The sequence below is a fragment of the Phoenix dactylifera genome, chromosome 13 (genome assembly GCF_009389715.1).
Source record: "Phoenix dactylifera cultivar Barhee BC4 chromosome 13, palm_55x_up_171113_PBpolish2nd_filt_p, whole genome shotgun sequence".
Lineage (NCBI taxonomy): Eukaryota > Viridiplantae > Streptophyta > Magnoliopsida > Arecales > Arecaceae > Phoenix > Phoenix dactylifera.
Genome location: NC_052404.1, coordinates 7,766,136 through 7,792,566, shown reverse-complemented (window position 1 = coordinate 7,792,566; position 26,431 = coordinate 7,766,136). Strand labels below are relative to the sequence as shown.

Below are 26,431 nucleotides of genomic sequence, written 5' to 3'. Positions count from 1 at the left end.
AGAATGAATCATATTGTCTATAATAATTGAATTAGTGATCTTTTACATGTCACGTCCAAACTTTGTCAAAATTATATAATATGTTAACTTTTTTTACAAAAACACCTTGGATTAGGTTGGGCTTAAGAAGATAGTGGACAGGAGCATTTTAGTTTAGAGCCATTGCAGCTTATGAGATGAAATTATCCATGTCTTCATAGAAAAATCCTAGCCAATACAATATTGAGATAAAAGTCTAGATTTTTTTTTTTTTCCGCCGAATGGAACTATTCTACCTCATTTTCTATTTCGAGAGTCACTGAAATCTCCATCCAACCCTGCTCTCCATCTCTTTGCTATCTCGAAAAATTTACGACTTTTAAAGTCTTTGATGGAGATTCGAGGAATGAAACATAAATAGAATTTTTATTTCTTCTATGATCGATGCTTCTTTTTTCTTTTGGTCCATTTAAAGAAATCTTAACTTCTGAAATAATAAAAAAGTTTTTTTTTTTCATTCTAGAGATATGTTTATAGAATCAAGATGAGATATTTTAGAGTTATCATTGAACTAAGAACTCCAATGAATCGATTTGACTCAAATTAATAAGAGAAACTGATTGTAAAGTTCATCAAACTCTAGAGAGGGGAAGAGTTTTTTTTATGCTACCATGCAGAAGGAGATGATTTTTTTTTGTTGTTCATGAAACTTTTCTAAAAGTAGCCAAAAATACGTTCATCATTTATCACCTTTAGTTAACTTAATTAGAGTCCATGATTAGTCACAGAGATGTCAGGCTAATAGATAGGGCCTTTTGTAAATTAAATTAATATTATCTAGATTGATTTCAAATAGAGATATGAGGAGATATTATATATATATATATTCTCGATAAAATCTTAGACAAAATATTTCAAAGACCCTTAAATTAAATAAGATGATTGGCAATTAGCCAGCATGCATGTAGCCCCTGAGCTTTTATGTTTTCAGTATATCCCAAGGTTTCATGCTCCCCATTATACTCTTTTTCTTTATAATTTGCATTAAAGCATGGTGCAACCCTAGATGGCCGCTGCATTATCTAATCACGAAAACTGACGACTATCAAATAGGATAGACATTGTATGCTATACGCTATGCATTTTGCATGCCATACACATGTCTTATTTGATAGCCATCTATCTCTATGATCAAATAATGCGGCAGTCGTTCTATGCTGTACCACTTTTGTGGTGTAAATCATACACCACAAATATGATGGGTTTTTATATAGTGATGGTGTTAATAAGAAGTTGAAAATTTTAAATTTAACCCACCCATATTTTTACTGTGCATTGAAAGTACATCTAATAAGTTTATATGTAAGTACACTCTATTTCTTTTTTTAATCTCGAATATGTTGTTTTTGTCTGGTTGCAATACAAAGTAGCCCTGCAAATCTAAAAATCTCATTAAGAATTTTACATATACAATATAAAACTATCCCTCTGCCTTTTTTTTATCTCCAAGTTCATATTGGAATATAAGGCAATGGATATTTGGAGACACAACAAAGTCCTACAGCTATTATTATGTATTTACTTATTGATAACATTGCCAAAGGCATGTCTAATGTTGTTCACACTTTTTCTCCGTCCTCAAAAATCCAAGAAAAAACTGAAATAAATTGGACGAATATATGCAACCAATTTTTTTTCTTAAATCACCTGTAAAATCTTTAGAACTTGTATCTACCTTCAAAAAATAATAAAAATAATAAAAGAAATTTTATCAACTGCCGAGATCAAACTTATGCCACTTATTTTCAGGTAACAAAAATACAAAACCAACAACACCAAACGGGCTTTTGGTTAATTATTTCATCCGTGCTGATTTGGAAATGAGTTGTAACAAACTATTTGCGTTAAATTGGTCACGTGCCTACGTGACCATAGGGGCTAGGGATCAAGACGTAAAAGGATAAAGTTTTCCACGAGACGGGAATATGCAGGGCTTATCTGCAATATTTAATAGGTTTCACAAGTTCTTGTGTGAAAGGGGTCCCTTGACTTCTTTGTACGCTTTCAAGTGGCCTCTACTCTTCGTTAAAAAAGGCCTCGCTTTTTTCCCTCTCCCTCCTCTCTCTCTCTCTCTCTCTCTCTCTTTTCGCCATCTCGTTTCGTTGTTGAGGCCGATTTACCGATTCCGAGGAGGCGGAAGAATAGATATTGTTAGGGTTTCGAGAATCCACGATCGTCCCTCGCACTCCCCTCGCTCGTATCCCCCTCTCGGTACCCATTCGAACACAATCGAGCCAATCGATCGCCGGGTTTCAGCCGATGCGAGGTTGTCCCGCGGGATTCCTGCTGGCGGATGGCTGACGGAAGGCGATATGCTCTCAATCCCCAACTAGGCGAGTCTTTCTCCCTCTCTCCTCCCGGTCATCCCTTCCATTTCGTTGCTTTACCATTAAATCTACCTTTTTCTTTGGCTCAAAATCGAATCTTTCTGCGGTTCCTTCGGTGAGGTGCTGCACCGGGATTCTTGTTATTAGGTTTTGGTCGTGTACAGTTGGGTTTTTTTTGGTCGAGATAATGCTGGAAGATTTATTTTTTAGTTGTTTGGACCTAGTTCGTTAATGGGAAAAACAAGAATGTATCTTTTTGTTGGATATGTTGGTGTTTATTGAAAAAAGGATGTTTTGAATTAGTATTTTAATGGAAATCTTGATTGTGGATCTTGTTTTGGTTATGTGTTGGTGACTATGACCTACATGAAGTTGAATTTATTGTTCCTGTTGACTGGAGATGGTTTGGCCGTCCAAAGAACGAGCCGTCATGGAATCCCAACATGTAAAAATTTAATATTTTTCATAAAATTCATGCCAGAACTCACGTCGTAGTGAGAAGCTTCTTGATTCTTGCGGGTTAAGATACTAATTTGATTATCCTTTAATGTTTCTTTCCTTGTACTTTTTGATGCGTCTGAATGGAATGATTGATAGTTGGTGATCTGGCGGTTGCTTATTTGCCTCTCTAAATATACAAATTGGTTTTTCACCTTCCTAGCGATAAAGCGATCATTGCTTAGTGGTACACCCTGCTTAAGCATCTAAGGGCTGCCCGAACAATTGCATGGCGAGCCTGACATAATACCTACAAGGCTTAAGAACTCTTGCCATGGTCATTTTCACTAATAGATGGATTTCGATGCCAACTTCCAAATTGCTGTTTGCTCTGCTTGATTTGCTTGCTTTTATTCTTTGTTCACTCAAAAATACTTTCATCTCATTTCTAATCTCCTTATACACCATAGACCATCTCTACATTTGAACAGAACATCCACCTGAGTACTCTTCAATTAGGTGCACTTTCTTTAACCCAACAATCTCATTGTTTATGCCTTTAATGGAGCGAGGCAATTTCATGTTCCACCTAATTGGCCTAATGTTCCTTGCCTCTACTCCTCTCCAGTAGAAACTTGTTGAATGTTGCAGAAGTTTGCAGTATGCTGTTCAAATTAATCGCCTAAAAGCAAAATAAGCACTTCCAACATTACAGTTATAGAATCGACATATAAAAGGCCCACTTATAACTGTGCATTAACTCATTATTGATCAAATCACAAACTTTTAATACCATAATTGATGAACATGGACTGACTTACATCTTCCAAAGTATTGCATAAGTCGCCCTTTTGTGCACAACCATATTTTTTCATATGTTCAAAATTATCTTCATTTACATATTTATTCATGATAGAAAAGCCAGATGATTTTTTATTATTAGACTTGTTATATTTAAGTGTGCATGGCAAAGGAAAAGTTGAATTCTTCTAGGGAGTGCGTTTCTCCATTTCACTTAGAATTTTCGACATGAAAATTATGACTTCACGAAGGACTCATTTATTTTGACTATTGTAGATGATAGTCTAATAAAAAGCTTTAGAAACATGTTGGAACACTTCCCATAATGTCTAATACAAGAGCATTGTTCTTCACTTGTGCCTTGCCTCATTCTTCAAAATCTTGTTTAGATTGCTTAACATTCACATCTCAACCATCTCATTGATAACCGAATTGAATGATTTGATTTATCTTTTTCTATGTCAAAGATTTGACATGTAAGTCTAATGTTTTCTTAACATCCATAGTAGGAAAATGTTAAAAACTATATAAATAATCCATTATTTCTCTTATTTTCTTTGAATTTTGACTTATACCCTGCATGCGAACCAAAATTAGTATCTGGTTTATCCTCCATTAAGTTTCAGCTATCATGTTTCTTATTTAAAATGTTTTCATGAATATGTTCATTGTGTTGTTAGTTGTAACAGGTATGTGAAATCAATAATACTTTAGCTACATTTACTTGCTCCTGTTGTCCAACAGCTATGCAAGGCTTATTATAAGCGTTACCCAACAGTTACCACTTATGCTTTCTTGACATGCTTTGAATAAGAATCTGAAAATAAACTCCAGGTCAAGGTCTGCCGTACCGCCCTGTATAGGGTATATCATGTCGTACTAGGAGAAAACCGGTACGAAACACACATTCAAGTCGGTGCAAGCTCCGTACCGCCCGTACCGAGGTGTACCGCTCCATACCGAAGCGTACCAAAGTACGTACCGGTCCGTACCGAGATAAAAATTAAGAAAAATAGTAAGAGAGCTCTTTCGACACAGAGGTGTACTATACCGAACTGATACAATATATGGTACCGAGATTGCGGACCTTGCTCTAAGTCAAAATTAGATATTTTATTTTGATTAGAGTACAACTAAGATGTATTTTAGTTGCTTTCTTCTTTGTGATGTCATTGGTAAACATTGTAACAACAAATTGTAGGTAACCATGGGAATATGCCAGGATTCTAACTCTTTGAGTATATATGTACGTTGAACAGACATCGCACAGATTCTGCAAGAGGCAAAAACTCGCTGGCTTCGTCCAAGTGAAATTTGTGAGATTCTTCGCAACTATCGGGGGTTTAATTTGACTCCAGATCCACCTTATAAGCCTCGTGGTATGCATGTATCTGATTGTTGATATGTTGTTTCTTCAATACATCTATATAAATCATGCATTATAGGAGTCATAACATTATTTTTCTTTATGCTTTTGTCTTTTGATCTGCTGCATGTGGTTTTGGTGTCTTATTTATGATTAAAAGTTTTAGGCGTGCATTGTAACCATAACCAGCAAGCCTTGCTTTTCTTTTTAGGACATGTATTCTGCCAGTTGGGGCTTTCTCAATTCTCCTGTCACGACTTCTGTCCTGGATCCTTGGATCACCTATACTATCATAAGATAGTAAATAACTTATAAATTCAAATTATGAAAATACTGAACATTCCTACCTTAGATAATGAAACCACGCATTAGTGTGTTTCTTTTTTTTTCTTCCAAATTCTAAAGTTTTCCTATTGAACGTATAAGTCTGTGAGTACAACTATAGAAGTTCAATTGTCCGATTCTCTTGATTGCTTGATTCGACATATTTTCTTCATTTAAAGATATACCTTTCTAATTTATAATCATTGTTAACGTCAGATATAGTATGGTGTAAGTGGTTTCTAGTGGGGTTCCAAAATATGAGTTATATCTGCTGATATGCTATCTTATCTTGGTCATTGATCTGAGAGGTTGATGAGCATCGAACTTATCTTCATTCTTGGTTTATAAAAATGAAAGTTATTAATCTAGATAGACATTATCTTTATATAAACCACTGTTAAATGATGAAGATAAGTGAAAAGATAATCATGCTTTTGTGTTTTATGATTTAAATGACAGAAACTATTGCCTTCTGGAAGAAACAAGATACAGTGCACTTTATGTAGCGGCCTTGTATTTACTGTAATGATCAAAGTATAGTTTACATGACTTAATAATACATGACTTGCAAACTGATGAATAAGGAAACTAAAAAGAACAAAAACTGTGATGAATTACACACTTGGACCTGGACAATGATTTGGTGGCTTTGCCTGTGAGTCAAAATATTGAACCCAGAACCACTTGATCTGACCCAAACTTTACAATTAAAAGTTTTGGGCATGAGCAGATTTACTTTCAAAGTACCTAATGGCCCAGGCTTAGGATGAACAGTTTGGCATTTATTTTCATTTTGGCATTCTCCCTGAAACATATGGAATTTGTAAAAGCGATAGTGTCGAAAAGAGAAATAATTATTCAACTTTATGTATTTTAAGTTAAGAAACCAAAATGAGAAAATTAGGGCAAGTTATCTATTTATTGTGCTGAAAAATTGTATTATGATCTAACCCTTACATATGTTAATGGTAAAGGTCCAAGTTGCTACCACGATCCAGTACTATATTTTGGTGGGGTTGGGTTTTCTTGCAGCCTCAAGTTGATATGCATCATTATTTATCTAAGTTACAGTCCCCCAAGTGTAATGCTTTGATGCCTTTATTTGCATACTGGATGGTGCGATAAGTTTGCAAGTGATCCTGGTTAGGTTCTAGTTGTTAGTGGCATGAAAGCAATCCCCCAATTTAAGGTAATTTTGGACTTGGAAGCTACCTGACTGCTTACTGGGTTTGGGTTGAGGATGATGAATTTAGACCTTGCATTTCAGTATGGAATCGATGTTAGTTCTATTCCATCATAACAACATTAGTCATTTGGTGGATGACCTGGGATGAATGCAGCCATTAAGTTATAAAGGGATCATTTGGAATGTGCAAGACTTACTAGAATTTGGAGCAAAAGACAAAAACATGGAGCATGTGAAAGACTTACTAGACCTTGCATTTAGTTATAAAGGGTCATTTGGAGCTCACTTTGTAGACATTTATTTAATGCTCTGTATAGAGGGCTTTCTTATTCTATCTCCTTTATAATTTTCTTGGGTCTTCCACCTCACCCGTGTCATTCAGTTATTGTGTGGTCTGTTGTAAATGTTCTTGTGCTATACTATATCAATTCTGCTGGTTTGTAGTACTGATTCACATGCTGCTTTATCAATATATGCACACTTTGATGATTATCATTAAATATAGCTGACATGTTTGATGCTGGTAATTTATAGGTGGTTCTTTATTCTTATTTGATCGGAAGGCACTTAGGTATTTCCGTAAGGATGGCCATAATTGGAGAAAGAAGAGAGATGGAAAAACAGTTCGAGAAGCTCATGAAAAACTGAAGGTATGGTATTCCTTCCTCTATGGTATATCCAAAATGCTGGATACCTATTTATGTTTCTTAGCTCTGTGCTGTCGGTATGTATTATTCTCGTTCGTTAAAATTATGTGGTGCAATGAGAATATCTGGCTACATTTTTTACAATGGGAAGGCTTAAAATTAAAAAAATGAAAATGTGGTCATACAGTGCTCATGCAGTCTCTTTCATTCTGTTCATTTCAATTGTAATTCACAGAGTACCTAAAAACCTTTGGTATAGTCTTCCAATTTAAGTGAAAAAAATGTTATAATTCATTAGTGCCCTGTTGCTCATGCAGTGCCTTTCTCATGAAATAACAAACAATATGTTTCTTAATATACTCTCAAAAGTCAGTTCCTTGATGTTCAGCTAGTTTTTATTTTTACCTATTAATTTTTCCCCTTAATTTTTTATTCATGTCACTTGAGAAAAAAAGCATGTGATGACAAAGTCATTTTAATTCCCTCTACTCGAGGATCATATCAGTTAGCACTTTGTAGAGTTTATTAATTTCCTTTGTATGTTTTCTTTATTTGACAGTGAAGATAGCAATTTGTTGGTTTCATCAACAATAACTTGCTCAGCTCGCTGGCTTGAGTTTTAAAATATTTGCTTTGTCTGCATATTTTGGTTAGATCTCTATAGAATGATTAATGCAGTAAATACAAGTAAAACTATCAAATATCTAATACTAGCTATTCAGACTCGATCTTACTGTTTTGATGCTTGATAAGGCGTTAGTGATATATGTCTTTGTAATGTTGATGTTTGTGATTGCGATGGATGTTATCTATTTCATGTTCATTGAGATTTTTAGGTGTTAAACATTATGATCCTGTTGTATTTTTTGATTTTTTTTTATTCATGTCTGCAGTATTCATTTTGTTTCATTTTAATGGAGTTTTCACCTTTTTTTTTCTAGTCTGGAAGTGTAGATGTTCTTCATTGCTACTATGCGCATGGTGAGGACAATGAGAACTTCCAGAGACGAAGTTATTGGATGCTTGATGGGTGAGGTTTTTTTTAATAATTTGAACTTTGTAGGCTATTTGTACTAACTCTGAAACGACTTTCTTCATCTAAATGTGCTACTTTTATATGCAAAAACGTTTTCCCCCTTTTACAAATAATTTGTTGGTGAAGGTTTGCTATGTCAATTTGTACTGCCCCATACCGATCACTACCGTACCGGTAAGATAGTTGTACGGTATTGAAGTTCAATTCGGTATTTGAGTTGAGTTGGTCCATACCAATCCGAATCGAGCGGAACCATCTCCTATTGTGGCTAGGAGTGAGAAAAGTATTGGAAGTCTGTCTCAGCATGGAGTGCCTACCATGCTGTATCGAACCGGTAATGTATCGATACGGTCCTAAGTACTGGCTTTGTGGACCTTGTTGATGGTGTTGGACATGTCTATATTCTATCGATTCTCTCTCAAAAATCAATGATTTTTGGCCATTTTAATTTGATGAATTAGATTTTTGATTCACAAAATTTGATACACATTTATACTGTCCTGTTACCCTCAGCCAAATCAGTTTGGATCAAGGTATGCTGAATCGGTACCGGTAGGCGTATCGGAACCGGTCCGGTAAGAACCGGTATTTGTTTTTTTTTTTTGGTTCGCAGGCGGACGCGCGCAGATGCGCACGAAAATTCTTTTTTTTTCGTTTTGTTTCGCGTCCGCGCCCTTGCCCGTGTGGACGCGCGAGAGCTGGCCACAGAGTGGCATTAAATGCCACTCTATGGCATTTATGACCCGCACGGGGCAGTGCGTGGGCGGGGGAAACGCGCGCAGGGCGATTTCGAGCGCAGGGAATCGCGCCGTGCGCAGGCACGCGGCCCCTCGCCTGCACGGGGTGCTTTGCCCGAGGGTTTCGGGCCACGCGCTCTTAAAAAAAATGGGTACCGGACCGAACCAGCCGGTTCGCACCGGTACGGGCTGGTACGAAACCGGTATGCAGCCGATATGCATGCGTACCGGTCGGTACCAGCCCGAAAACAGCTGGAAGTGGTATCCACGCTGTCCGGGTATCGGTTCCAGGCCGGACTGGTCTGTACCGGGCTGAACCGGCCGGTACAGACCGGTTCGGCAGACCATGGTTTGGATTATGGATATCTGAATTAATTGATACGAAATTCAATTCGGGATCAGATTGTGCAATTTATCCACTTATTAGCTAGGAGAGGCATAGACCCGTTCTGTAAAAACAGCGACATCCCTTGCTGAATCCAGTCTATTTTTTAGTTATTCATTGTTGAAACCCTTTCATTGAGACTTTTATTTATTAAACTCTCTATGTTGTGGATAGAGGGTTATGCTATCTCCTGCTTTTTCATTAGTAAGAGTCATCACAACCTGAGGGGCTACTGTGAGTACTCTTAAAGAAAAGCTCAAGTGAGCTAGAAAGAAACAAAAGACAACTTTTTAGGTCTATGTTTGAGCAAATCCAAGGATGCTAATCAATGTATGAGGCTGGGCCCTTAAGAACTCTGGCACTTAATCTCTTCTGCTGATTGCGTGCATAATTCTCTAGAAAATAAGCTAGGAAGTCAGCATATTTCAAGTCAGATGTATTGCCATCCCTTCTTTAAAATTTATTGTCATACAAATTTAATCATATCAAATTGAAAACCTTTATATCAAAATATATATTTACTTTAAAATTTTTATCACTGTTTCACTTTTTGAAATCAAATATTTAAGTATTGTGTATTGGTCCATACTGGCCTTAACATTTTCATACCAGTAAGTATTGATACCACTATGCCTGCTGGCACCATACCACACTGTCACAAAATAATTTGTTCCAGTTCCCAGAGGTGTACCATATGCTAGTATGCTATTGTACCATATTGGTAAGGTACCGACATGTCTTCTAATACTAGTACGTCAACCCTTGTTTGAAATAATTGATGTAAGATTCTAAAATTGAAGTTCTCAAATATCAATACTATCAAGTAAAGGTTGTTATCTTTTTGCAAGTTTATATGCTAATAATTTCTTCTTGGAGGAGGGCCATAAAACATTATGAGAGCTTCTAAAATTGTTATAATGCTTTGTAGTTTGTACTGCTATTTAAGACGATGACCTCATCTGGAGATTCATTGGAAATTATGCATTAGGTATTGCAAGCTTGTTTGATAATGTAATAAGTAATAACCCAATTCGGATTGAATCTGATTCCAGGATCTGGATAAATTGACACAATAGGACAATAAGGAATAAAAAAGAGAGGATTTGATTATTTGCACATACAAAGTCCAATAACAACCACTAGTAACTAGTGTATAATTTCCCGCCTAGCTTCTACATTGAGAAAGTGGAACTTTAAACCTTCACCATTCCATCTCCCATTGGCTCACTGCTTCCCAATTCTTCGAGTCTCAGCCCCTCTCACTGCTTTCCTCCCCCTTGGCTCTGCCCTCCTTTTGCTGAGATTTGAGCAGCCTATTTGTATGTAACCTTATGACCGCTTATTATCCCCATCCTCACCCTCTATCCACTTTGCCATCACTCTGCTCTTCCTGTGATTTTACCTGACCCCATCCTTCATATAGCTCACATTCTACCCCTACACTTAGCCACCGAGCTTTCTTTACCTCCCTCTTCTCCCCTGATCAGCGTCCTGACTTTTGTTATACTGCCCCTTGCTCCTACTCTTGACGGATCCAAGTTTGTGCTATGTTGCTAATATTGTCTGCTATTTAGCAACTCTCCTTGCTGCTCATACCCTTGGCGCCTTTCTCCCACCACTGCTTATTCTAAGGATTAGAACTTGAACATGGCCCCAAATCCCCAACTATTTGAGTCAAATATAGGTCTGAAGCATTTATTTTTTGCTTGATTTTCACTTGGATCCAGCCTACCATCTTTCACACCTATTGGTCATTCAGGTAATAGGAGCACCTGGTCACATGTGGACCATTATATCCATTTGCAGTAGCAGCTCTTTTATGGTTGCGTATCATTCAAGATACATTGTTGATTATTTGCTGCAGTACTTACAATTTGGAATGCACCAAACTTATGGCGACTAAAATTGCCCCCACTAAAATCCTCAGTTGGAATAAATTGCGTAGCCCTAGCAGGCAAATATTCACCAATTTGAAAGACTAATGATGCTGTTATTGTCGTATCATTATTCAATAGAATGAAATATGAGTGCCCTGTTTGGAAGCTCTTCTGTTTTGAAGTTTCATATTCTAATTAGTATTACTTTTCATTTGTTCCTCAAAAAATATTAAACTCTCATACAGTTAACATGACCCTCATCAAGTAAATATGTTGATCTACTTATATGATAGTGTCCTGTAAGCAGTGCATGGGATTTATGCTGGCTGTGAAAGCTTTCATATTTGCATGCAATGCTTCTCTAACCCTATAACAAACATTCCTTGCTGAAGTGCTCCTTTATTTTTTGATTGACCACGTGGTGACATGCTTGCAGCGCCCTTATTATAATTCAAAACTTAATGTGTTCATGATGCTCTCCAAGAATTACCTTTTATTTATAATTACCTTTTGTTTGTGATCAATAAGAATTTAATTACGGCTGCAACTTTCTTCTTGGCCATCTTTTTTGCTTTCATAGCTCCTTAATTCTTACTCCCCCACCCTCCAAAAGGAAAAAGAAAAAAATCAATATGAAAAAAAGAATCTTGATATCTAGTAAAGTTAGGAGTGGTTCAATGAATAGTTATTCACCTATATCGGCAATCTCTTTTACAAATCTGTCATATGCGATATTCAGTTTACTAGCTTCCCACTTATGGTCGTGCAAAGTTTGCAAAGCCTCTGGTGAGATGTTGTCTAATGTTGGTTCAGCAAGGAACTTGCTGCATGCGGTACATAGTGGCTGTGGGAGTGATACAATGTCAAGAAAGACTTGCTATCATCAAATGGCCAAGATGATGCAGTCTATTGCTGAGATGTGAATTATATTGTTCCAGATGGCGGTGATAATAATAATGTTTTGTGGGGTTATTCATTCTATAGGCGACTTGCATGAGGCTGCATCCAATGCATAAAGTCTTGTCTTGGATATATGTTCGCTCTAGGATAACACCTTGCCAAATGATTCTAGGATTTGTCATGTATTTATTTGCTTGCTCATTCATGCTGTCTAAAGCCAGACAAGATATGCTTTTAAGCCTGGTAAGCCCTTGTACTTGTGATATTATGCCTTTATTTGCCTCTTTGCAAGATGTGTAGAGGAGCTTTTTGTTTGGTGACTTGGCAAATTATTGTGCAAGTGTTCAAGTTTTATAGACATGCAAACTGTATTCAGCTAGATGCTTGGTTGTATTGTAATAACAACTATCTGTATTGTGTTGTTATTGTTTGATATTTAATGTTTATTGTTCCTCCATGTGCATTTGCATAAGAAAGTTTACTAGTATTATTAGATTCTCAAGCCAGATCTGTTTATTGTAAATTTTGGAGTTCAAAATTAAATTCTTATATTGTCATCTTGGCGTTCTTCCAGGCAGTTGGAGCACATTGTTCTTGTGCACTATCGAGATGTGAATGAGGTGATTCTTTAGCCCTTATATTATAATGGGTTATTCTTGAACTTTCGTAGAGTTCTTGTATGAGCTGCCTGAGAATCTAATATTAACCAACTGCAATTTACATCTTTGGATGCATTTATCGTTACTTAGACATGTCAGATGTATGTCAATGTCCAAGTGACCAAAGAAATCCGACATGGGAATGTTTAAGAATTCAATTTGGTGACATCTGTATGTTGCACCTGTGTGTAGATACATATAGATGTCTGCATGTAATGGATATTAGTTAGACCAATTGATTCAAAATTTGTAAAATTGATATGACCATTGCTAAATGTTAGATTTGACAACTTTTTGTATGGTTCTCAATAGTAGGCATCTAATGACAATGGCATGCTGACTAGATAATTTGAGGTGCCAAGAGGTGCCGTTGTCCCAAGTGTCTATTAACTTCTGATCCATCAAGAAACTGGACTCTCAGTATAATCTTTGAAGCATGAACACCAGTTTTCTAGTCAACTTTGAGCTATGATGTAGGACTACCTTGGTTCGCTGTAATCTATTTTAAATCTTGGATTGCAGTAACACCTTTAACATTCCTGTAAACTAACAAGTGTATTCTTTGCATTTCCAGCAATGAAATTTCCCTGTTCCTTGGCATCCAAATGCATTGCAAATGTCTGGAATTTCTACCGATTGAAGTGAACGCTGGTGTATTAAGTTAAATAAACATTGGAATAAGAACGTAATCTATATAAAATTTCAAAAAACTTTTCTTGTCATTAGTTTTACCGATCTGATTTTGTTAACATTTTTGTGCACTTCTTGTACCTTATATGAATATTAAAATTGCTATCATTTTCTTTGATAATGTCAGATATCTTTGTAGAGGGTCAAAAGTCACTCTCTTTGGTTAACATGCATATTTTGTAAAATGGTCTGCAACCCTTGAATCTGTAATTTTACCAAGTCGTGCAAACTTTTGATTGTGTGTATCTTTTTTTTGTTCTACTGTATATTTTGGGAGCTGGGTGGTGAGAAGGGGCTTCAGATCCTCTAGCGTCTACTATATAATATTTATTTACTTTTGTCCAGGGAAGCAGGTCTACTGTTCCTCATTCGTCAAATATAGATCTGGCCAAAGTGCACAGTACACAAGGAACACAGCCAACTTCAGCTCTTTACTCTTCACACTTGAATTCATCTACTTTGACAACTCAAGCATCTTATGCATCAAGTTCTAGTGCTGCTGACTGGAATGGACAGGCTCCGTCTTCTGAATTTGAGGATGCAGATTCTGGGGAGGAATTTGGTGGAGGTTCGCTTACCGATTCTGTATCTTGGTCGGGATTCCAGATTGCTTCATTGGCTGGAAATGATATGGCAGAGGAGAACACTGTAGGGTGCAGTGGTTCCTCACAACTCTATCCGAGAGGCTTTGTAAATACTGCGGGCTCAAGTGTTGATCCTTTGCTTGGGAATCAAGTGCCTCTTCAAAACTTTTTTATAAGTGAAGACCAGCAAAAGATTCATGGAGCCTCACAAGGAGCTGGTAGGCTTGATGGCGGCATGCCTAGGCCACTGTTTTACCATTGTCACCATTTTTCAATGTTGTTAATAACAGAGAGCAAAAACTTATTTTATGAATTACTATGGTATTCAAGGACACATACATTTCTAAACTGCTAGGAAATTTTAAAACCTATTCAATTTTATGTTATTACCTTGAATTTTTCTTTGTGCTCAGTTTCTTAAAACCATTCTTTGCAGGTTCATTTAGTGGAGTTTGTTTTAACAATCCTAGTGGTTCTGCTGGATGGCCTGATTTTCTTAGTATTAGCGGAAAAAATGGCAACATGCAGGAGCAGAAGATTTCTTTTGGACATCCAAATTGCTCTGATAACATGCAAAAAAGAATGGCTGATTCTGTATCAAATGACCACAGGATATTTAATGATGTCACAGATGGTGGATATAATGTCATAGCAAATGCACTTCTTACTGAAGTTGGCAAGAAAAATGATCAGGTGCATTGTTATGGTTCCCTTGTTTATCCTGTTTCAAACACATAAAGAATCCTTGTAATATTTGCCTCATGCTTGACTAGGTCATTTAACTTGTGACAACTATATATGAAGCGTTTGAGCTTCTAGCATAGTTTGAAATTGGTAGGCAATATTCAGAACTTCCACATGTAATTAAAATATAGCTTATGAATGTGTTGGTGGCTTCAGAGACAAGTTGTGAATAGGTTTTGTTTTTTGCATTTAGTGATGTCAATGCCAACTATGCTAATATAGAACTATTTGTAATACACAAAAAGAATATGATGATTATCTTTATAAATAATCTCATTACTCATGTCTTTATTTACAGTATTGCAGAATCATAGTGACATTTATAGAAGCATAAAAAAATCTGGCCTTTTGAAATAATTTCTTAAGTGGGGATAGAGGATGGATGGATTACCTGTTTTGTGATTAGTTGGTAGGAAATATACCTCATCTTCAAATTTCTGTGCCATCCACCACTTGAGTTTGAGAATGCATATGGGGAAAGATTTCTTTCCCCACATAGACATGGCTACAAAGACTTTGTTGGAGTAGGTGGGATGAGAGAGTGAGCAAGTTTTATTTGGATGACATTTATAGAAACGGAGGGAGAGATAATTAAATCTACTAGATAAGTGCAGCAGAGGCTATTTTGAAAGGATAAAATGTTTGATCAACTATCATGCCTTTTTAGAATAGTTGTTGGCCACGGGCTTTTGGATGGCTTGTAGAGGGGCTCTGTATTTTGTTGTCGTCTACTAACGGTCCTGGTAGTAGAATTACCTTTTTCTTCTATAAAAAGTGTATTCCTTTGATCTTTTCTAGCAAGCTGTTCACATTAGTTAGTCTTTATATTAGCTTGGTATCCCTAAGAGTGGTGATGATACTCTTGCTTTTATAAATGTTATTAGGGCTTATGGCATATTATTAAGCTGCCTTTGTGCTTGCTTGCTTGAAAGTCCATTGCTTCTTCATCTGTTTATAAATTTTCTTTTTCCACTATTGTTGGTTTATTGTTATTTGGTATACATGCATCTGAAATGTGGGAATATTTCCTGTTATTGAAGCATAACAGTGTCCTTGGAGGATCAGCCAATATATGTATTTTAATTTAAATGTTACTAAATAATTCATGCCCCTTGCAATTCTTGATCACATTTCATCATCTCTTTTATAGGTGAACACAATGAATTTGTACCATAAACATAGATATAAGACATAGTTCTGGAACCCCATATATTGGGCACTACACCATACTGAAGAACTATTCTTATGCTCATTTTTAAGCCTTTCTTAACTTCTGAAAGTTCATTACCAATAACTGTGCTATCATGAGATCATATAGATTTTAACTTCAAAAATTTTTAGTCACCTTTTTTACCTATGATTTATTGAAATATGAATATCAAAAATCCAATCAGATCATGATCAAGCTAGTCCAAATTGTCAACCCTCCTGTAACTTTACTATTATTTCCTATGTCACCATTTCCCAACTGCCTAGATCTTGTTCACAGTCAAACTTTGTGTGTCGTACCTTAGACAAGCTTGTCGTATCGAATTCAGTAAAATGCAATATATTTTGCATTATATTTATTATCTGCGTGAGTCATCATGTTGGCAGCATGGTGTATGGGTGCATATATCCAGTCTGTCCATGCCACTCTGTCTTGTTACAACTTGCACCAATGCATGTCAAAGCTATACACACCAGCACAAAGTACTGTACAGCAATGTAGGCCACTACCCATTTTCCTATTATAAATGCTACCTGACATTCATATAGCCCTGCTTCTACTTGTCACGACTAGGAGTCATAATCAATTGTTCTTTTTAATGATTCTTTGTTTCTTGTGTAAAGATCTGAAAGCCCAATCCATAGACAGCACATGATATTAATGTAAAAGTATCTTACTACACCAGATCGAAGGTTGAAATAAGAGGTAGCACATAGTGTGCAAGCTTCCATAATATGGATAATGCGTTACTATTTTGTGAATAGTTGCATGCCACCTCATAGTTTTATCATGTGGTTTGATCTTCTTTTGAAGATAGTTGTGCAATGTTAGCTTTTACAATGAACTACTTGAAAATATATCAGACACAGGTACAATATAGTATGCACACCATGTTGACCTCTGGCCAGCATGGGCATGATATAGAAATGCTTTTATCTTTCATAGGCTAAACCATGGTTTGCTGTACCGGTCGGTACGCATCGGTACGGGCTGGTACGTACTGGTACCGGATAGAACCGGTACGGTACAGCTACATTTTTCAGTTCCGACCATTCGCAACCCGTACTGGTCGGTACCGGCCTATACCGGCCAGCTACAATTTTTTTTTGGCTTTTGGCCCGAACCAGCCAAACTAGTACAGTACCGGTTGGATATGGTACCGGTACCGGCATCCACCGGTACGTCGCTACGGCGGACCTTCCGCTAAACCCTAATACTTGAGATGGAGATTTGTTTGGCTTGAGATGGAAAATTGTTTTTGGATCATCGCTGACCACTATGTCTCTCCCTGCAAACCTCTTTAACATGTACCCATAGCTGCTCAATGGGGTCACTTTAAGCTGGAAATTAAGGGGCAAGAGCTCTGTACTATTTTGATGAGGGAATAGAAATGCCAAACCTAGACTCTTACATAATATCTACTCCCTTCAGCATGTATAGTTCATGTTGCTTGGTTTTTTTTTGCTGTATAACTTTATTGGAAGCAAATTATCATTATGAGTTTATGACCATTCCAAGTATAGAGGTAGTTGAAGTCCTTTCCCTGTAGATGTCTGCATCAGTTCAGTTAGCTACTCTATTTTAGATGGCGACTTCAGCTTCTTCTCCATTTTAGTAAAAGGAACGATGAGACATTTAATCATCCAGATACAAAATTATATCTATATAGATGCTAATCAATTCTTCTGATATGTCTAAGTAAGCAAATTTATATGGACATGTGTAGAGTCCTGTTTGTTATGCTGACTTGGTGAGATCTCTTGTTATTAAATGTAGTTTTCCCCCCTTTTTCCCTTGACAAATTTCAAAACTTTGGTTACAATTTTGGGCAGTATATAGTGTTCTTATTTTTGTTTCTCTTTTCATCATTTCCTCATCAGATCTGCCATTTCAGTGCATGCACTTTCAATAGAAATATATATGCTACTTCCAGTTTAAAGTCATAAGTCATTATGCAGTACCCCAAACTCTTGGATATATGTACACTTATACCATCATATAATGGTGATTCCTGTATAGTTGCATATATGCATGTATTTGGATGTTGTGCAAGTTTATACGTCGATGTTTGTTGCTTATTACATGTTTTACGGCTTCTTTGGGCCATTCTGTCGGTTATTTTTGAGAATCTGCCTCCTATCATGCAGGTGAAAGAGGAGAACACTGAAAACATGAACAGCTTTGATGACGAGGACTTGGTAAATGAATCAACTCGTATATATCAAGTGCCCCACGATGACCTTTCGCATGTAGCAGGACAATTTAAGAATAATAGTAGCTCTCGAGGGAACATCTCTGTTCCTGACCAGCCTCTGGAATATGAAGCTGAAGTTTCCAATACTTCCAATAAGCTTTTGAAAAGTGATGCACATAATGATGAGCATGGGGATTTGAAAAAGCTAGACAGCTTTGGGAGATGGATGAACAAAGAGATTGGTAAAGACTGCAGCGACTCGTTGATGGCTTCAGATTCTTGCAATTATTGGAATGCACTTGATACTCAGAATGATGACAAGGAGGTCTCAAGCTTGCCTCGTCATATGCAGTTGGATATTGATTCACTGGGTCCTTCTCTTTCACAAGAACAGCTATTCAGTATTGTTGACTTATCACCTGATTGGGCTTATTCTGGTGTTGAAACAAAGGTATGTTTTGTCTGATAGTTGTGTTCTTATGATACATATACATGTAAGTGAGAAAACTCAGTTTCAAACCCCAAGATATCTACCCACTGTTAACCACTGTTTATTTCAGGTTCTGATCTCAGGTACCTTCATAGGCAGCGTAGAGCCCACAAGCATCAAGTGGTGTTGTATGTTTGGTGAACTTGAGGTTCCTGCTGAAGTTTTGACTACAAATGTCCTTCACTGTCAAGCTCCTGCGCATACACCTGGACGGGTACCCTTCTATATAACCCGCAGTGATAGGTTAGCCTGTAGTGAAATTCGAGAATTTGAATATCGTGAAAACCTATCTGGTGTTTCTTTAGTGTCAAAAAGTGAACCAGAAGATGAAGTTTATTTTCAAGTACGTTTTGCAAAGTTGTTATCGCTAGGAGTAGATAGGAGCAAGTTGTTCTGCTCGGTTGAAAATTGTTCTAAGTGCAGCCTAAAGCAAACGTTGTTTTTGATGCTGAATGAAGAAGAAAATGGGTGGAAAAAAATTGAGATGGATTCAAAGGCCTTTCAGGGATTCAATAAAAATCCTAGAGATGCATTGATCCAGAAGTTATTGAAAGGTAAGCTATATGAGTGGCTGGTTTGCAAAGCTCACGAGGAAGGCAGGGGCCCTAATATTTTGGACGAGGAAGGCCAAGGAGCAATCCACTTGGCAGCTGCTCTTGGCTATGATTGGGCAATGGCTCCTATAGTTACTGCTGGTGTCAGTCCAAGTTTTCGAGATGCACGTGGCCGGACTGGGCTCCATTGGGCTGCATATTATGGCAGGTTTGATTAAAATTTTCTAGGCCTCTAGTTGTTAGGTATTGGCTATGAATTCAGCACTTCCATACTTTGTATTACAACAATCTACACATTAATTTTATGCCTATAATCTTCCCTCCTATAACTGACTTTAATGTTGACTGGACAGAGAGGAGACAGTTGTGACGCTAATTAGGCTGCGAGCTGCTCCTGGTGCAGTTGAGGACCCAACATCAAAGTTCCCCTACGGACAAACTGCTGCTGATTTAGCATCAAGTAGAGGGCATAAAGGAATTGCTGGATACTTGGCTGAAGCAGATTTGACCAGCCATCTTTCTTCATTAGCACTAAAAGAAAGTGTCACCGATAGTGTTTCTACAACTCTTGTTGCACAAAATGCCATTGAAACTATACAGGATCAAAACATAGATTCTTTGGATGGAGATAAGGGAGAGCAGCTATCACTAAGAGGATCTCTTGCTGCTGTGAGGAATTCAGCTCAAGCTGCTGCACGTATTCAGGCTGCCTTCAGAATTCACTCGTTCCGCCAAAGGCAATTAAGAGAGAGCAAGGATGACGATGCTGAGAGCTTGGTTGACATGATGGTGCTATCCTCTCTGAACTATAAGCTCCATAGGATAAGTCACTTCAATGAAGCTTTGCATACTGCTGCTGTTAAAATTCAGCAGAAATATCGTGGATGGAAGGGGCGTAAAGAATTTTTAAAGATCCGTGACCGGATTGTGAAAATCCAGGTACATGTTAAGTTCGAACCATATTTATATTGTTTACCATAAGCTATTTCTTGATGAAGTTTATTGCTAATATTTGTTGTGTCTTTGCTGCATAAGTTGCATAGATGAAATGATTAACCAGATGCTCTAGCTCTATTACGATCATCTGGAAGCATAGTTAAGGATGACTTTACACTAGAAACATGTGCATAGTCATTATACATGAAAATGCAAGCACAATGTTGTGATCTATGAACTCGCACCTGTCAATATTTGAATAATGTATGTGCATCCAATTTTCAAATATTTCTCTGTAGACTGTAAGGTTTAAAATGTAAGAGCGAAAAAGAAATGGAAAATGATGTAGATTTTAACGAATCATATACGGTTGAATGAGCCAGCAATTCATTACCATTCTTGAAGTTTCCCATTGTTCATTAGTTGCATACACATTCCAGTCTTGTTTTCCAATGAGGAATATAATGCAATGTTTACTTCTAACCACATCTTAACATCTTCATACGTTTGAAATAATAAGTGCTTTTCTCGTTGTACTTTTAGAATATTTTCTCATAATGTCTGAAGTAACAGATTAGATTAACTTAATAGAACAAGTTGAAAATGTAATCTTACATCATTGCTATTCTTATCTTGCATTCCTCACCTCTATCCAACTCACCTGTTGGGTTAGTGTGAGGCAGTCTCATAACAGAAGCATACTATGACACACTAATTTTGCTTGAGCCTTTAAATCTATAGTTAGATAACAAAGTAAGTGCATCATTTGAGTTGTGAAATCCTAAAAATTCATGAAGTTGCTTATCACCTCTCTTCTTCTATTGGGTCATTAGGACTGCCATGCAATCACCTGGAGGTTAAGAATTGTTACCTAGTCTGTAGCGTCTTCATCTCCCACAATGCACTTTCCAGGCATCTTTGAATGGCCATGGATTGATGGCTTTTATAGTTATATTTTGTATCTTGTTTACTGTTTTAGTTACAAGGCCTTCCAACAATTTATGCGACATTAGGAACTATTCCTTAGTTTACCGTGTCCCCAATTCCAATTATGCATTTTGCAGACATCTTCAAGTAGCAATGGCTCAATGAGTTGCATTTTAGCCATGTAAGTTGTAGGAGCTACAAGGTCAATTATCATTTAGGTTTGACAGCACTTAAGTGCGAGGTTTTGGAAAATCATAAGGTTAAGTGGATATTTTTCCTTAGAAAATCTCCTTGTAGTCAATATATTAGAGATGAAGGAAGAGAGAGTTGAATTTGAACTCTGCAATATTAGCATATAATATTACACTTCTGTGACTAGGCAGTCCTGGCCTCAGTTCAGACCTACTGAAGTGCCTTGGCTGACCACCTGGGAAGGCGACTTTGACATCACTGTCAATTTTCCATCTGCAGCATTGCTGTAGCTGTGGCCTTTTCAATTTTGTAAAGTAAGCATTGCTATTTTTTTGTGCTATTGTGGTTGTATATGTACTACATCTTTTGAACTGTGGGCTGGAGGCTATCCCAGTTTTTCCATGGATGCATGTCTCTTCCTCTCCTGGTTCTTTTCACGACTCGTCCTGTTCCAACACTTGGGATGCTCCATCTTGATACTTGGGACGGCAGGACACCCGGCAGCTACATGGGATTTAAAACCTTGTTTTGAGCCTTTTTGCAAATCTTCCTTAAACAAATCTCATCTACTATATTGAATTAATATAGCATCATTAAGTAATTACATAATGGTTCGGGATGAGCTCATTAGTTGGAAGCTGTGCAGTTTTTCTCCGAGTCCTGTGTCATATACCTGGACATAATGTTTCCTGCTCTTCTACTGATTAGTTGGTAGAAGCGCCTTCTTGCAGGCTTCTCTCTTATAATATTGTCATTCCTGGCTCTATCTATAAGCATGGGGTAGGAATGGGAGCAAGAACCAACCAGAGCAAGATTCATAATTGGACTCTATTTATGTTGCTTTCGACAACCTGCCCGTTGGTTTGACTGGTTATGGATATTACGAAGTTATCATATTTACTTTAATGTCATGGCTTATGTTGTTTGTAGTTGCTTTTATCTTTATATCAGAATTGTCAAGGGTGATACCTTCCACCAGGTTGCGGCAGCCAAGAATTTGCTAACAGTGGTTATTTTGGTGTCAATGCCAAACATCTACCATGTTAGAACATGAATGGCTTAGAGTCCATGCATGGCTGGACCTTAAGTATTTGCTTTTTTATATTTTCTTTCAAATAATGTTTCTAATGGGTTTAGGAATCCCAGTGCACAAAAAAAAAGAAGAAACCAAAGTAGCTGCATGTGTAGCAGGGCAGACATTTTTCTATTTTTTTTCCTTTTTCATGTTTCCCAGGGGTTTTGGTCTCAGGAATCCAATGACAAGGATTCTAGGAACTGAAGCAGCTAATCAAAGTCCGTCTTAATAGATAGGAAAATCACTTCCATTCTTTATCCCTCTTATGTGCATCGCATGTGCCTGATGCTGGTCTTTTATATATAATGGGAAAGCCCTGGAGTCCAGCACGTGCGTGTTAGATGCTATGACCTTCTGCATGAGGGAACATGACTCCTTTTCATGGCAGTTGCTTGGCCAGTAATTTAAGAAAGAAAAAGAAGTCCAGTATTTCTTAATATGCATTCTAGTAATATATAATATGAAAACCTCGAAGTCCAGCACATTAGGCTGGACCTCTGAGGCCTTCCCACCATGCATTTCCAGTATTTCTTATTTGTTTATTGATTCGACTCCTGCAAGAAGTGAAAACAGATAAGCCAGGTAACATAGCACCTGGAACCTGGCTTTGTAGGTGCATCACATGTAATTCTATATTCTGTTATACTTGTTTCAACTTTCATTACCTTGTCTTTCCATTGTTATTTGATAGATTGATTTGCCGATTCATTATTGAGAAGAAAGTGGTTGTATGGCGATGAGTTGTCTTAAACATTGTGATATATAATCGGTTAACTGCTGTTGTTTCAGGCACATGTGAGGGGACATCAGGTTCGTAAGCAATATAAAAAGGTAGTTTGGTCTGTTAGTATTGTTGAAAAGGCCATATTGCGCTGGAGGCGCAAACGACCTGGATTACGAGGCTTTCGAGCTGAAAGTGCAAGTAGTGATGTTGAGCAAGTGGTTGGGAAGACTGATGAGTATGATTTTCTTCGACTTGGGCGGAAACAGAAGGTGGCGGGTGTAGAGAAAGCATTGGCAAGAGTCCAGTCTATGGCTCGTAACCCAGAAGCCCGTGATCAGTACATGAGATTGGTCGCATGCTCCCATAAATCCAAGGTGATTCTGCACTTACATTTGCAGCCTTTGTAATTGAGGTGTATTACCAAGATTCTGTTTCACAGACCTGCTTATGCTACTAAAGATCAGCTGCACTCATCGCACCATCTTAAGGAGCTAAACATATGCGCCATTTTAAGTTTGCATTTTTTGTCTTATTTGTTTCTGATCATATCTTTCTTGTACTCGTTACAATCATTACAGTACATTTGCTTTGAAATCCATCCCCCTCCCTCCATGCCAAAAAACAAAAAAACTCCCTTGCCTGTATATTTTGGGCATGCATATGATAGATATCATTTACTGATGGTCCCTGTTCCATACAATTACATGAGCATCCACAAATTTCATGATTTAGCCATCATTCAAATCTGTAGATTATGGTCTTTGCTCTTTCTAATATCATCGTCACAAATTTTGAAGTTACCTAGCTATCATGCCTATCATCAAAAGATCAGTATTCATTAGAAAAAGGGGCGGTGGGGGGGGTAACCTTCATCATCATCCTCAAATTTATCTATATGGAGGGTGATTTCTACTATTTTTAATTTTAAGAGAATGATACTTAAAAACAAATGTAAAAACAAATGTACAAGATATATCCTGTCTAATGAACGTTTGTGACCTGTGCATTTGGTATGGTCATGGCTTGCAATTTGAACATCCATGAATCCTAGATTTTGCATATTCCTACGTTATTTTCGCTATAACTAAACAATGCTAACAATCTTTTAGCATGATATATATGTTGGATTGAGATCACCTCCATTTGCCATGCAACAAACCTAACATCTATAAGCTAAGATATTTCTTGTAGCAGAATTTGCTGTTGAAAGTTACATTGTCAAACACATTGATCAGATGCAGGTTAAAATTTTCGCAATCTACTTGGTGAATTACCAATCTCCTATTATGATGAGTTTCTTGGTTTGCTTGCAATAAGTTTCATTCCTTTTCAATTAATATTTTTACCTTTTCTTTGATAAAAAAATTCCAGATTTAGCTACCAATAAAAATTGAATATGCTGGAAGCTTGTTCACTTCTATTAGTGTCTGACCTTGTGTTAGATGCTTCCATGTCCAAGGCACACAAGTCTGAGTGTCTGACTATTATCTCACCTGATGAATGCCTAATAGTAATTTGCGGATAGTTGAATGTAATAATCATACAAGTTATTCTAGTCTGGATCAGGCAATTATGATATCTATGCGACCAATCAAAATTTTTTGTTTGGACTGCCTAATGTAATTTCATGGTCCTCTTAAAGTATGCATGTTTTATTTGTTATTTTGTGCAAATGGTTGGCACAGTTAAAGTTTGTTTATTGTCATGGAGAGGGAGAGCTCAAAATTCATCAGTACGAGGTGTCTGTCAGCATTTTTTTTCTTAGTTCTTATTTTGCCTGGATTGAATGATTTATTCTATATTTTTCAAATCAAAAATTTATTTTACAGTTGGGAGATGAAGAAAGCTCCTCCGCTCGAGTTCAAAATTCAAAAGGGGAAAAGAGGATAGAGGAGATCTACTTGCAACAATGATACACTAAACATTAACAATTGTAGTCTGAATTCTTGATGGTTGCTCAGGTCTTTTAGAGTCTCGAACGGTCCTCACCAATCCAAGTGGTTCCTGTAAGTATTTGTGATATGTAATTTGTAAGATATAAAGGCTTTTTTTTGTCAAATGTGAAAAAGGGGAAAATAGGAAAGGGGGACGTTGTACATGTATGATAGACCCACCTGCTATTCTATCTGTGAAGAGCATTGCAACCATGCAGGAATGGGTGGTCTGTGCTTTAGATAGTATCATGTCCAAGATTTGATAACGGTGCCCGCATGCAACCACAGCATCATATTTATAAAAGGAGCAAGTGTTCTAACACCGGAAAGTAGCATTTTGTGGTTTACAGCGTTGAAATCTGTGTCCTTTGTTTTTGTCAAGTAATGTTTATAGGTAAATTTCTTTTGCCTGCTTGTTTGGTTTGTATGAATCAATTCCCCCTACAGGGGTTATGCGAGGAAAATGCAGTGCATGTTTTTTCTCAATTATAGAATGGGGATCTTTGTACAAATTATATAATCAGTTATATTCATAATAAAAAAACATAATCAATCATTACATAGATGCTGATCTTGCTAGATTTGTATATATAATTATCCATGGCAGCAGGTTGGTATGGAATGCTTTGTTTATTCACCATCAGTCCATAGGGGGAAGTCATAATCCCATATGTTTCAGAGCACAAGTTTGGAATGGAGTCACTGCGAGATTGGTTCTGGACCCATGCTTCAGCAACAGCTTTGGATCGAACCACATGCTAGTATGAAGCGTGCAGCATTTTAGCCTTTATCTTAGATGGAATGTATGAGACATGATTTGTTGCATATAGTGTATCAAAATATATAGGCAGGGAATGGATCTGTTTTCGGAGTGGGTTGCCTGGTTCTTCCGAGCCGGCATTAAGTGGTCTGAAATGCAGCAATGTTATGCCACCTTTCCCCCTCTTTATTATTTTGTTTTGCAGTGGTATATTAGTCTGTGTTCCTATGAATTTGGGCGAACGTTGTCCTAGTGAGGTGCCAGGTTTAGGTTGATGTTTCTCTGGAAGTGAGGAGCAAAATGTCGAGGACTTTCTTGGCTATAGGGTAGTATAGCTATGCATATTTATATTTTTAGTTTACTTTTAGGGTATGTTTAGTTTATCATCGGAATCGAAATAGATTGGAATGAGAATCGGAATGGTCTTATTTTTTTGATGCATTTATTTCATGATTGTAATTGGAATGAGATTTAAAATACTAGGTGAGAGATGAGATTGAATTTTGAAGAATTAGGGTATTTTCATTCTTTTCTCTTAACCAAAGGGCTAAAATGGTACTTATTTATTTTTCAGTCCCATTTTAGAATTCAATTCCTCCCAACCCTGATATGCCCTTAATGTTTGAAGTGGATAATTCTAGAGAAATAATTTGTTAGTGTTTAGATTAATGTGCAAATCAATATTGTTTTTTCCC

The 26,431-nt window shown here is 37.1% G+C and overlaps 1 protein-coding gene across 1 annotated transcript; it reads left to right on the top strand.

Annotated features, from left to right (window-relative positions):
• The first annotated feature begins 2,058 nt into the window (after nucleotides 1–2,058).
• On the top strand, nucleotides 2,059–25,539 carry LOC103709641 (calmodulin-binding transcription activator 1-like). Its single transcript, XM_008795091.4, has 12 exons — nucleotides 2,059–2,372; nucleotides 4,865–4,984; nucleotides 7,016–7,131; nucleotides 8,070–8,158; nucleotides 12,638–12,683; nucleotides 13,758–14,214; nucleotides 14,433–14,689; nucleotides 18,098–18,595; nucleotides 18,705–19,396; nucleotides 19,542–20,127; nucleotides 23,108–23,416; nucleotides 24,872–25,539. Exons 1-12 carry the CDS (start codon nucleotides 2,333–2,335, stop codon nucleotides 24,953–24,955), a joined length of 3,294 nt encoding a protein of 1,097 aa, XP_008793313.1. The 5' UTR covers nucleotides 2,059–2,332; the 3' UTR covers nucleotides 24,956–25,539.
• Nucleotides 25,540–26,431: the final 892 nt, after the last annotated feature.

What these genes read in the sequence shown, in the direction of transcription:
- LOC103709641 (XM_008795091.4), top strand. Translation starts at nt 2,333, where the DNA reads ATGGCTGACGGAAGGCGATATGCTCTCAATCCCCAACTAG. An exon ending in TTGGCAAGAAAAATGATCAG is followed by an intron (nt 14,690 to 18,097) that starts GTGCATTGTTAT and finishes CCTATCATGCAG; the next exon opens with GTGAAAGAGGAGAACACTGA. An exon ending in ATTCTGGTGTTGAAACAAAG is followed by an intron (nt 18,596 to 18,704) that starts GTATGTTTTGTC and finishes TGTTTATTTCAG; the next exon opens with GTTCTGATCTCAGGTACCTT.